The sequence below is a fragment of the Ictidomys tridecemlineatus genome, chromosome 3, assembly GCF_052094955.1.
Source record: "Ictidomys tridecemlineatus isolate mIctTri1 chromosome 3, mIctTri1.hap1, whole genome shotgun sequence".
Lineage (NCBI taxonomy): Eukaryota > Metazoa > Chordata > Mammalia > Rodentia > Sciuridae > Ictidomys > Ictidomys tridecemlineatus.
Genome location: NC_135479.1, coordinates 142,880,958 through 142,894,473, shown reverse-complemented (window position 1 = coordinate 142,894,473; position 13,516 = coordinate 142,880,958). Strand labels below are relative to the sequence as shown.

At 50.7% G+C, this 13,516-nt stretch overlaps 1 protein-coding gene and 1 pseudogene across 1 annotated transcript in view; one reads left to right on the top strand and one right to left on the bottom strand.

Annotated features, from left to right (window-relative positions):
* Positions 1-269: 269 nt before the first annotated feature.
* LOC101969846 (xyloside xylosyltransferase 1) overlaps positions 270-13,516 on the bottom strand; it is a 156,964-nt gene continuing 143,717 nt past the window's right edge. Inside the window, exon 4 of the mRNA XM_078044021.1 lies at positions 270-1,789. Coding sequence (XP_077900147.1) covers positions 1,393-1,789 — 397 coding nt within the window. The 3' untranslated portion in view covers positions 270-1,392. The remainder of the gene's footprint in view (positions 1,790-13,516) is intronic.
* On the top strand, positions 9,759-10,503 carry LOC144375596 (uncharacterized; annotated as a pseudogene).

Sequence of the window (13,516 nt, the reverse complement as noted above, 5' to 3'; positions counted from 1 at the left end):
GTGGTCCTGGGGGTGGGGGTGGGGTTGCTCCCAGGAGCAGACAGACCCATCAGTACCTAGAATGAAATCATTCTGCATTTTGAACCGAACAGACACCTACCTCCCTGATGCCCTCAGACACGCCCTCTCTTTGGTCTTAGAGACCCGCTGTGAGGCTGCAACACCTAATCAGGTGAAGAGGGGACCTGAATGATATTGATCGCACTCCTCCTTCAGAAGCTTCATGTGGCTGAATACTGTTTGGAGAACAAACAACATGAACCACCGTGTTCTCAAAGATTATTTATTAGCTATTCTCATCCATGATGCAAAAAAATTAAAATGTAAACAAAATTAAAATAAGATGAAAATCCTATAATATTTCTTGCCCAAGGACATCAGCTCAAGTACATAATGGGACCCCAGGGCCTTCATGTCTGCAGCTTACCTACAGTAGAAGCCCTCACAAGAAGAAAGACAACCACACTGTAATGTCTGCTCAGGTACAGGGTCTGGTGTGGCATGACAGAAAAGTACAGTGATTTTTTTTAAACAGAGACTAGAATAATTAGAAGCCTATGAGCAACACCCCTTCAGAGCCCACTCAGGTGCCCCTGGGAACTGCTGGGCTATTCTTTGGAATGAGTCTTCCCAGGCCTGACGATTGCACTGCCATGTCCTTGGGGTGGCCAGTCTCTGTTCTTTGATAGTGGACTTGACTTCCTAGTACAATCAGGTCTCCTGGAGTTGGTTTGGATGGATAGGCGACAATGGAATTCTGGGATGTTACTGGGGGATAAAGCTTTAAATGGTACAGCAAGGAAACTTTTAGGTGGGCCCCAGCTGGCCCTGGAGGCCTTCCTCAGAAAGGTGGCAATCTTGCAGCCTGTGCCATGCCACGTGAGTGTCTTGAGGGAGCACACAGCTCCTGAGGTCAGGACATGGAAGGTCAGGCCTCCTTCGGAAGCTTCATCTCTGGACTGCTTGTTAAAACCCTGGCTCATTCATCCAGAGCTCAGTGGGAACCACAGTGGTATTGTTTATTCTTTCTAATAAAATAGAAGCCTGCCAATTTAAATTCATATTTGGTCCAAGAAAGGCAGTTTCTCAAAGGATTCTGGCTCCTTGAGAACCTGGGCACCATTTTTTTTCCTTCCCTCTCTTCATATGCTGTTCCCAGCCTACAGGAAGATGTCTATGTGTACATGCTTCTTGATACCTGGTCCCCTGAAGGAAGAAGGTCCTGAGCACCAGCAATGCAAAGGCCAATCTTCATGGGGTGGCCTCAGGACAGTGACCAGCTAGGTGAGAGATCTGCAATATGATCCTGGAGGATGTCTCTGCAGAGTCTTTCCAGGGGGTGATACTTCCCTGGGGCCTGCCCCAGAGCAGAAGCAGGCGGTGCAAATGCCCCTAGTCGTCCGGGATGGGGGTGTTGCAGTTCCCGTGGTAGATCTTGACGTGGCCCTCGCAGCGGAAGTAAGCGTCAAAGACGTCGCTGTAGCCATGGTCCCTCCACCAGGTGCACAGCTGCCGGTTCCAGGTACAGTCCAGCACATGGAAGAGCTCGGGGTGCTCCATGCCGATCATGGTAAAGAAGTCCTGGTCCCCGAGGTGGCCGCGGAAGTGGTACTTGCTGGCCAGCTGCTGCACGTGCGTGGGCTCCAGCAGGCGGCTGTAGAGTGGGGACTGGCGCATGGCCTCCAGGCTCAGCAGCATCACCCCGCTGTTGAAGCCAGGGAGCCCATCGGGGGGAGGGCCCCCCACCCTGGTCATGGGGTTCTCATGGCGGAACTGCCAGAATGTGTGCCTGTGGAGGGGAAAGGAGAGACTTAGCCCCATGGAGGTGAGCCTGCCTGTTAGCCCTGCTGTCTGTCTCGCGGCATTCGAGACTTGAAATCTACTTCCCACCACCAATGAGTGCAGAGCAAGTCTGACCCCAGGTCCCCGACTCTAAGCCTCATGCTGTTCTACCATCTATGCCATCTCAGGATGATGATGTTGGCGTAATCATCTTCATTGTCCTCGCCATACACTTGTACAGATTTAGCACTGCGTTAGCTTATTTGCTCCCCACAACAATCCTAAGAGATGTGGGCTCTATGAGATGACACATCACTTCATAGTTGAAGAAAATGAGGCACAGAGAGGTTATATAACTTTCCCAAAGTCACACAGCTGGGAAATAGCAGAATTAGGGGTTAAATCCTATCATCTTCTGGCTCCAAAGTCAATATTCTTCAGATGGTAACGACTCAGGCAGAACTTTCTACATTTGTCTGTGATCTTAAAGAGGAAGAAGGTAGAAAGGAGGAGAGCTCCTGAATGGTGAGCTGTAAAGATATAGGAAGTCAATCTCAGACTGAAAGAAATCAATTTTCTGCTTTGGAATAACCCTTATTCAGGGAGATCCAAAGTCTACCATATCTGAGAGGCTGGGCAGGAGCCAGGGACTTGAGACCACTCTGGACACACACCTATGAGTTAGGGTAAAGCAGCTATAGAGAGCCAAGTGGGCCTTGGCTAATTGGGAGGATACGTCACTTCAATGTCAATCTCCATGTCAGATTTAGAAATCCAGTCTAGGTTCATGGTGTGTTAGAGCCAGAGGGACCTGTCTACGTCCTCCATCCAAACGCTTCCTTTTGTAGGAGGGAAGAAAGAGCTAGAAATCTCCTTTTGAGTGACATGGTTACAGTGCTGGCCACTCTGGTTTCCAGCCTCCTTGGTGTCAAGGACTTGTGTGCTGCAAGAGTGGGCAGGAGAGGGCTGGGGAGCCAAGCCCTCGCCACAGAGCGGAGGCCAAGCAGCACAGCCCTGCCTTGGATGAAGGAGCAGAGCTGGAGGCCTGCTGTGGGCAGCGAGGGGCAGGGCTGGACCTGGGTCCTCAGAGTAGGGAAGGTATCAAAGCCTCACCCACCTGCTCCCCAGTCTGCAAATGCCACCCCTCTGCCTCTTGCAGAGATACTGACCCCAACCAATGGCAGGACAGGATCTGGGTGGTGACATGTAAGGCCTGGTGGAAATCAAACAGAGCCCAGCCCAGGGCACCTGCTGCAGGGCCATTCTCCAGATCCAGAGCACTTGTCGTGTTGGGGAAGAGACAAGCCTTCCTTGTGGCCTCGCATATCACAAAGGGAGCCCAGCCTTTGATCCTGGTGAGGGAAAAGCTTTCCCTCAGGACACTCACAGGCGGAACACTCAGTCCATTGTTTGAGCTCAGCCATAATCAGTCTCTGAGCGGAGCAGGGCGCTGGCGCCTGCCTGCTGATAACAGCCGCCCTGGCAAAAATAAGCTGCTAGAGCACACTGAGATGCCATGGTCCTTCCAGCCACAGGAGCCTGCGGTGGCGGGATCCCGGTGTTGGGATGCAGTCTGGCAACTGCTTGTTCATTTTGCCATACTTCCTCCAAGCGGTTAATCTCAAGCTAGGATTCTCCCAGGCAGATCTAAGCCACTGCAGCATGGCAGAGGAGGGACCCCACCAACTCGCTCACTCACCTTTCAAGGGGTCGGGACAGGTGCATCTACCAGAGAGGAAGCAGGGAAGCAAGAAGCGGGTCCCGCCCTCCTTCCTTCCGCCCACCCTACCCTCTCCTCTCTTCCCTCCCAGAGGACCCAGAAGAGGGCAGAGCTGGTCCAGCTCCAGGGCCAGGTACAGCAGGGCCTCAGGAAAGACAAAGTGACTGACAAGGGGCAAAGGAAAGTAGGTGTGGGTGAGATAGCACAGGGGAGCAGGACGAGGACATGGTCTTACCACGGCCGAGCCTGTGGCTTCACTGAGCACTCCATCTCCCACAGAGAGGGCACTAAGGGCCTTCAGCCCTTCACCAAGCTGGGGGCAGGCAGGCCGCCTATAGCCCTGGGCACCTGCCAACCTCTAGCCAAGACCGGCAGCCTCCTCACACCTTCCCTGCCGGCAGAAGAAGTGATTAAAGGGTGACCTGCTCGGCTCAGGAGGGGAGCCAGAGGCTGAGGGAGGAGGACAGAACATCCTCTGAGTGGAGGCCACAACCCTGGTGGCTCTCTGGGAACATGAAGCCCAGTGTGGCCATACAGGCAGCACCAAGAGGCATTTTATAACAAAGGGCCAGGCCTGGGGCATCAGCACATTATGAACTATCAGGAGCAAAGGAGGGAAAGGAAATTGGAAATCCAAATTTCCCAGCGTGTTTGCCGAAGCAGAAACAGCCTGAAAAGGAACTGATGATTCTCGAAGTACAAAATGATGGTTCACAGTGTTCCAACCATCCTAAGCGAACCACAAGAACACAGGGCATGGAGCACTCTGGGGAATGGCAGGTGCTCTGTCCTTTATGCCAGCTGCTTCTCCTGCCTGAGCCACACCGGCTCAGGCTCGGGAGAACGACATGATATGAGGATGGGCAAGGGCCAGAGCTCATGCAAGGAGTGCTGCAGTTATGCCACGGGGCTGTGGGCGCTGGCCTTGCAAGGCGTTGCCACAGCTCCTCACATCAGAGTCAGAGGGCAGCAAAGCACGCTGACATTCTTCCCAGACACTGCTGTCTGCACTGAACAGAGAGAGAACAGAGGTCCTCGGTGTGTCTGAGCCAGAGATTCTAATCTCCAAGGTCCCCTTATTTCTGACCGCCTCAGAACCCACAGGCTAATGTTCTAAGGAACGGCACTTGGATTTCAATCTCATTTCTGATATTGGCTGGCACAGCCTGAGGCTAGGGGCACTAGGGATGAGACCATCAGGGGATACAGCTATCACTGGCACTTCACGGCTCAGGGGGCAGATCCAAGAGCTGCTCCGAGGCAGGTCACAGGGGCCTGGGTCTGACCACATATATTCATGGGCACTGCCAGTGGCACACTCTGAGGCTGCAGGAAACCTCTGTATGAGTGTGGGTACCTGGTTCTGAATCCTGGAGCTGCCAGGATTTCTTTGTTTAACTTCCCATGCCCAGACCTAGCCACTTTGCCCTAATAGTGTAAACTCTGTGGCTTGTTCCCATCCTCCATGGTCACCTGAAGAGCCACAGCACAAGGGACAAGATTCCTCTCCCTCCTTGGAAATCATCTTAACTAATAATCATTTTAAAAGACCATTAAGACTAATGAACCAGCCTTCATGAAGAAAACCCATCTTTATGGAAAGGGTATTTGAAATGATTTTGAAAAGCAAGTCACTTCCTCCTTTGAATCTTTCCCTGATGATCACAGTCACTGCGATCAGGGCTCCCACCAGAGGCCCTGGGCAGAGAATCTAATACCCATGATCCCCAGGAAAGAGCACAGGTTTCCCACCACCCTCAGTCATAGGCCACTTGCCTCTGACTTTTCATGACTTACTCCTCATGTGGTCTTTCTTGGACCCTGAGGCTCAAGAGTACCCCCACTGTCACTTCCAAGAAGGCAGAAGCAAGAATGGGAACACATGCTGAGCCCAAACAGTCTGCCTGAAAGTCCACAGGAAGGTTCTAGAAGGCTGTGCTGACTCAGGCTGGCTTCAGACTATAGGCAAAGAAGACTCGATGTTAGGCCTGAGATGCACAAGCGCCACACCAAATGTGGCACGGTGCCTTGCTGGGGCTTCCCCCCAGGGGTTTTCCAGCCCTGAGTGCAGGTCTCTAGGGAGCAGGAGGCTGGCCCTCCCCTGGAGGAAGCTTGCTGCCTGCATGCTCTCTAATCAGCAAAGCCTGGAAACTGGGAACCTTATTTTCCCTGTGCCCACACATCTCTTCCAGGCCCAATTAGCTCTGTTTACCTTGGAAGGCCCCCATTTTCCAGTCCTTAAGATGAAAGGCCAGGAGTAAAAGGTGATGCTCCGTGGCTGCCCCATGTTCCATCTACCTCAGGTCCTGTGACCTGGGCATACTGGTTCAGATGCCCTCGGGATGCCCTTCTAGCTGGCTAGGTGACAGAGGCTAATTCCTGGGTCCTCCTGAGTAAAGGCTAAGTCAACCTTAGGTATGGACCCTTCCCTGTGATGAAGAAACCTGCTCTGTGATGTCAACCAGGAGAGAACATGGACTTCCTAAAGCTGTCCATTTCCCTCGGGCAAAGAGTCACAGCTGACCTGTGTTAGGATATATTGATAGTGGGGCCTGAAGCAGACTTAGGTGTCCTATTCTGCTGGACAGAGGGTAAGAAATATTCCTGAAGTCACTGGGCTATTCAGTGATAAGACTCAAGGGACCCCTCACAGAAGCACAATCTACCTGAGCGTGGAGAAACCAAGAGATGCCTGGTTCACATTCCCATTTAACAAATAAGGAAATTTAGGTTAAATGGCCCTGCCAATAGTTCATTTGTGGACAAACATAAAGGATTTGCCTATAGGGACCCCATATTCCCAGGCAAACCCTTTATGCTTGTCCACATTTCCTATACTCAGAAAAGGCAACTGTAACCACCAACACCAACACTATCAACACCAACACCACCACCACCACCACCATCACCATCATCTCCACCATCACCATCAACAACACCAACACCACTACCATAACCACTACCACCACCAGCACCACTCCTTGCTCTCAAGACAGGCCCCATGGCAAGTGAGGCAGCGCTCAGAAGGCTTTCCCACCCTGCAGGATGGCCCCCTCCACCTCACACATTCCCAGCTGGAAGGAGTGCGTGCCCAAATGACAAAGCTGGCACGGGGTGGCAGAAGGAAAGGACAGCTGGTGGGGCACGTGCATGCCCTTATCTGTAGAACCGTGGAAGAGACATGTGGGTGGCAAGCACCAGTTCTGTTTGCAGGCCAGCAACTGGGTTTCCAAACTACAAAATCCCTCACAGAAAGACAGAGGGGTCAGCAAGCCCTCTGCTTCCCAGGCTGAAGGGCCCCTGGGTAGAGCTGGGGCCAGGAGCTTGGTGTTAAAACCAGGAGGTCTGGCCGGAGAAGAAAGAAAGTCTGGGGGACAGAGACACAACAGACAAGCTGCAGGGGTTCATAAGCTTCCTCTAGGCCCTCCCTACCCCCTCTCACCCCTCAAGAAGGACAACCTCCATTCCAGCCTCCACAGGACCTCTCTCTGCACTGGAGATTCTCTGCCTCTCTCTGCACTACAAGATTCCCTGTTCTGCACACTCCTGGCATCTCTGTGCCACCTTCCCAGCCTGGGAATGGGGATTCAGGGAAGAGACAGAACCTGGAGAAAGTCTGAGGGAGAGGGTGAGTGCTGTCTGCTGATTGATAGGATTAACATCCATCCACACACAGGATCAGAACCGACTATGGTCAGCCCAGGGGTTGGAAGGCAATTGTATGCATTCCCAAAATCTGTGTCTTGGAACTTTGTCCCATCAGGGCTTTCGGCTGGGGGAGGGAGATTTGAACAGGGCACTGGAGTGCAGCTATTACAAGAGCCAAGTTTTCTAGAGAGCCACCTCCAGCATCAGCAGAGTGGGCACTTCCTTTTACCCACAAATCCACCCAGCTCTCTGGGGTAGTGTGCTCAGGCGCCAAAGCAAAGTCAGCTCCAAAGGCAGGCCCTTACCTCCTCCTGCTTCTGGTGCTGCAAATTCAAGATAGTGGGTCCCTGGGAGGAACCTGCTGCTGTTGCCCTGGCATCTGGCATCTCTGGCCCCTTCACAGGGCTGCTCCCTGTGTGCAGGTGTCTTTGTGTCCACAGTCCTCTTTTTATAAAGACACCAATCATTGGATTAGAGGCCACTTTACTTCAGAATAAACCTGTCTTAATTATTTCTGTGATGACCCTACTCCTTCTGTAGTACCAGGGGTCAGAACCTGAGCATACAGAATTCTGGGGAACACAATTCAACCCATAACATGGCAGCAATGAAGACAGAGAAAAACATCACAGCTCACCTTCAACTCATTGCCACACCGGAGGACACTGGTGGGGTGCAAAGCTGGCAAATTCCCTGCCAGCTGAGAGAATGAGTCATGATGGGCTGGGCAGCCCTGTCTAGGAGGGTGTCAGAAGGAGGCAGGCACCCATGGCTGAAGAAGGAAAAGGCAGAGCAGCTCGGAAATGTGGGCCTCAGGTAGTGGCATGGGACAGCCAGAAGGCAGATGTCCAGAGCGCACACGGTGACAGGTCCTTGTTCTATGAGATACACAGGAGCAACCAGAGGACCCTCAAGGAAAGGAGGGATCAGTTACCAACCCCTGAGCATTCACCAGAGCACCTCTATGCCCAGCAGATAGAGGCGTGAGAACACCCTGTACCCCAGAGATGCTGACAGTCAAACAGGGAGATAAGATGCCCCAAGTGAACTCCCCACAGTGGGACATCTGCAATCCGGAACCTAGAAGCCTGGAGTGGGCCACCAGGCCTATAGGTAACATGGGGGTGGGGGTGGGGATGGGGTGATATCCCCCATAGGTCAGCAGTGGGCCTCTAGAAGCAGAGGAGTGCATGGCGCTGGGGTTGTGACTCAGTGGTAGAGTGCTTGCCCCTCACTTGTGAGGCACTGGGTTAGTCCTCAGCACCACATAAAAATAAATAAACAAAATGAAGTTATTAAAAAAAAAAAAAAGAAGCAGCAGAGGACTGCAGACTATGTCTATCTGTGCCCATAGGGAGAGTGGCCTTGCCTGTCACTGTGGGTACTCAGCCACAGAAGGGCCGATGCTACAAACAGGCCTGCCTGCCAGGCTCCTCTCGGGGTGTGGTGGCACCTCAGCAACCAGCTTCTGTCCACCCAGCCAGTTTGGAGGTTTCTGTTTCATCATATCTTCCTGCCCTGGGAGTCTGGCATGATAAAGGTGACCCACATTGTCTGTGGTTCCCAAAACTGCACCTGCTATGAGCAATCTATCTCTGTGGGAATAGAAACTACCATGGTGCTAGAATCCTGGAGGGCAAAGAGCCCTGACAGAAGACCTGACCTGCTATAAGACGGCACTCCAAGTACCAGCGATCCTCCTCTTCTCCAGAGCCCTCTGGTCAGCCTCAGGCCTTCCCAGGGCCAGGCCCAGCCAGGGCCCTGAGCTGCTGCTCCCGGCAGCCCTTAGGAGGTGTCACTTTCCTCCAAAGTTTCAGGCTTTTGGAGTAGGCTTGTCTCCTCATGCACAGCTCCCCATGCCTGGCCTGCCTGGGCATCTTGGTCACTCAGATGTCTTCCCACACCTGTCCCGGGAGCTGTGGGGCCTGGGGAATTCACTGTCATTAATCTCGCACACAGCTGCAGTGCAAAGAGGTGCCGAGCTGGGCTAGGCTCTGGGTGGGCTGCATGGGGAGGACCTGGGGAGAGATGGAGAGCAGTGGCTTCCTTCAAGGTGGACAGAGCTAATAACAGCAAAGGCTGGGAGGAGGAGGTCTGGGCAGGGGGCAAGGGGAATGTCCCATTCAGTCTCTATTGGTGCCAGCAAGAAGAATAGTGATATGAAAAAGTTCAGGTCACTAGCAGAGTGTAAAGCAGATATGACAGAATTCTGGAGAGTTCTGACATTCAGCAGGTGGAAGAAGAGGATCCAAGAAAGATATATGGCCTTGGTATACCCCACCCACCTGTCCCTTACACTGACAACCTACATGGCTGGTACAGACTCAGGCTTGGGGTTCTTTTTCTGCTATGAGGATCCTGGAGGAACCACAGGGCCACATGGACCTTCCAGCTTGACCTGCAGGCCCCAGTGTGCCCATTCCAACTATTTGTCACCTAGCTCTGTGACCCAGGTACCTGGTAGAGGTACCTCTAGCCACCCTATCTCTCCCACTCCTCATCCTCTTCCAAAATGGTTCTTCTATAGGCCTTCTCTACTGGATGATGCCTTTGAAAGCCTTGCACTGGTGATACAAATTGCCTATTTTGGAGAAGTGGCTGCAATTCCATGCAGAGAAAGCAGAAGCCAAAGCCAGTCATTGGCTGGGTGAGCACCGTGGACAGGATCGCCATCCTCAAGGTAGGTGGTGACACAAGATCCAGATTCTGCAGCAGCAGGCCAATGACAGAGGAGAGGTAGGCAGTGGAATAAAGGTGGCTGGGGAACAGGCTGAGGCTGAGGCAGCCTCCTCGCACCATAGGGCTCATCTTATTGAAGGGGAGCTGACCTGTGCCCAGAGGTGCCTGGCTATCGTCCTGCAAAAGCTGGAGAAGCAAAAAAGCTGCTGATGAGAGTGAGAGGCCCGAAAGTTAGTGAAAACTGGGACCTCAAAGATGAGGAAAGGATGGAACCACTGGAAATCCAACTCAAAGAGGCTGAGCATACCACGGAGAAACAGACAGAAGTGTGAAGAGGTGGCTCTTACTTAGCAATTACTGAAGGAGACTTGGAACACATGGAGGAATGAGATGAGCTGTCAGAGTCCCATTACCCAGAGATAGATGAACAGATCAGATTGATGGACCAGAGCCTCAAGTGTGTGAGTGCTGCTGAAGGAAAGTACTCTCAAAAGGAAGACAAGTGCGAGCAGAGAAAGACTCTTACTGACAAACTCAAGGAGGCAGAGACCTGTGCTGAGTTTGCTGAGAAAACTGGAAAAGACAACTGATGATTTGGAAGATAAGTCGAAGTGCACCAAAGAGGAGACCTCTGTACACAGAGGACGCTGGGCCAGACTGCTTGTCCTGAATGAGAGCCAGAGCTCCAGGCCCTGCTGTTCCTGCCTCTGAGCTTGACCTGCCTGAAACCAGCCAGCCCAAGCTGATCTTGACTGAGGACTGATCTTCAACAGGAAGGCTGCTTTCTCTTTTCAGCAGTCCTCTTATTCCAAACCCCTTGTCTCTTTCCAAAATGTCTCTGCCTTTTCCCAGAGATTCCAGCTGGGCTAGAGGCTAAAAGCCTTCAGAAAAAGGGAATGAGCACCATGCCAAGTGACTTTAAAAGCATGTTGTGATGTCCACATTTTGTAATTGCATTTTTTAAATTGTAATAGCAATCATCTATGAACCATTCCAAATAATTCCACAGCTCTGAGGCAGCAAGCTCATTCCTTTCTCATTTTTGGAAGGTAACTTTCCAGCCTAATCCATATTGTTCTTTCCATAGGATAGAAAAGGTATGGGCCAAACACTGCCCAGGGAAAGACTCTGCTATGGGAAACCTCATTACTGTGCATGAAATACCAGCCAAACCAGAAAGGCCAGGACAAGTTAGCCAAAGACCAAAACCTACACTCTTCAGGTATGTTTTTTGGTTTTTGAATTGGCTTTAAGGTATTTTTGGAAAACTTTATTTTTATTTTTCACTTTTTCCATCAGAAATGAATAAACTAAGAAGGGGAGATTTCTGACACTTTTCAAATTTTATTTATTTATTTATTTTGTGGTGCTGGGAATTGAACTCAGGGTCTGGCATGTATTAGGCAAGGGATCTACCACTGAGCTAGATCTCAGACCAAATTTTTTTCCCATTTCTACCCTCTTCCCAACTACTCACAGAAGGGATCATGGGCCTCTCAATGTGGAGGTGACTGCTAAATTGCTCTTCTGCTGTCTTGAAAGAAAAGCTGTTTTTGCCACTGACTTGGCCGTATGAAGCTCATCTCATCACCCTTGTCTGCGTCTGAAGCTGCTGTCCCATTCTGCCATCTTATTGTGTTTGTACAATGTTTATGTACAACATTTTAAAATTTTATATTAACTTAAAACTTTGCTTTTTGGGGGTTGGGGTATGCTGACCTTTCAAAGTTTCTTTCCCCACCAACTCCACTCTGAGCTGAGGTTTCTGTGAGGCCTGCAGGTGCACATTCTGAAGCTTACTGGTTTAATGTACTCTCCTCTGTTGTAGTCTCTTCGGGACAGTTAGGAGAAAGAGAAACCAATAGTGTTTTGATTCTGAATGTTGACGAGTGTCCTTTTGAAATAAAGAACCAGTTCCTCCAAAACAAATAAACAAACCAAAAAAACAAGTTGCTCATTTTAAAATTAAAAACAAAATGGTTTGTTTTGGCTCACAGTTCTAGAGGCATAAGGTCTAGGGACCTCATATGGTGATGGCCTTATTGCAGAGAGTCCCAAGGTGCTGCAGAACATCACGTAGCAGTAGACAGGGAGCACATGTGTGCATGTAAATGGCCCACTCTGCCTCTCATTCAAAAGCTCCGATTGTGCAGAATGACAAATCAGCGAGCACCAAGGACCTCAATCCCCCATCCACAATAGAAAGCAACCCTGCTGCAGTCTCCTTGGTCCCCAGGGATGCACATGACCCCACTCTCCAGGTGTCCACAGCTGCCTCCCCACCATCCATCACAGCCCTGCAGCTATAGTGTGGCACCTCCTTGCCCATTATTGCTACTCACCATCCACATCCTCTTCCTCTGCCCCAGCTATAAGGACACCTCTGCTCCTTCCCTTACCTTGGCCACAGGTCTTCAAACCCCATTTTAGCTATACACTTAGCCCTCCATAAATCTTGTCCCCAGAGGCATCCTGCTTCAGTGATGGGGAGCTAAGACAGATCTCTCTGTGTCAGCAACACCCCATCCTTACTCTCTGAAACCTTCTCATGGACCCCTTGGGACACTGGGCCCACCTCTTCCTATTTTCTGCACCAGCAGATGCTCCTGGATCTTCCTGACTTCCTCTCTGGTCTAGCTGGCCTGAGGACCTCACCACAAGCTGGAAGCTAAACTTGACAATGTGCAGGAGGTCACAGTGACCTTCGGCAGAGGTGGCCAGTAAAGACCAAGAGGCCATGTATGTTGTACTGGGAGCACCTAAAAAGCAGGGAACAGATACGGGGAAGGCAGATGGCATCACTTTGTAAAGAGAGGTCAGAGGGAAGAAAAGAATGTACACACCAGAGAAGGACAGACAAAGACGTATTGGGGGAAAGAGCAGGAATGATAACAGTGATGGTTAATATTTAGTGAACACTTATCATATGCCAGGCCCTGTTTTAATACCTAACTGCAAGAACTCTAATATTTGAATGACCAAATAAGGTCAGTTCCATGGTCTCTAGCTTCTAGTGAGGAAACTGAGGCAGTAAGAAAACATTAACTCTAAGATCAGGAAAAGCAGAGGAGCCAGGCAGAGGAGGTGCCAAGAAGAGGGGTACCCTGGGGCACATCTGAAGTTAGGGATAGTGAGACCTCAGGAGAGTGAGAGGTGAAAGATGAGCTGGGGTGTGAACAGGCTTTGAGGAAGAGAGAATCAGGTGCAAGGGTCTCTGGGTAATATTACCAGAAATCAATAAGGAATGAATAAAAGGGTTCTCCGGAGTACTGAGGGCATGAGTGGGGGGTAATGAGTTGATAACTGGAATGTCCCTCATTCATCTTTATGTTTTACTGCATCTGAATGACAAAAGTTACCTTAGAACTGTTGGTTTCAAATGGATAGACTAATGAATGAATGAACAAAGGACTTAGAAATTCTAACACTAGAGGGTAAAAACATAAAAGAGGAGAATGTTGAAGAAAGTGCTAGAATAATAATTTAGAAAGGCAGCTAAGGAGCTGAGTGTGGCAGCCAAACCTATAATCCCAGCTACTTGGCAGGCTGAGACAGAAAGATCACAAGTTCAAGGCCAGCCTGAGAAACTTAATGAGAACATGTCTCAAAATTTAAATAAATGCATAAATAGGACTGGGGGTATAGCTTAATGGTAGAGCATCCCTGGGTTCAATGCCCAGAGCTAAG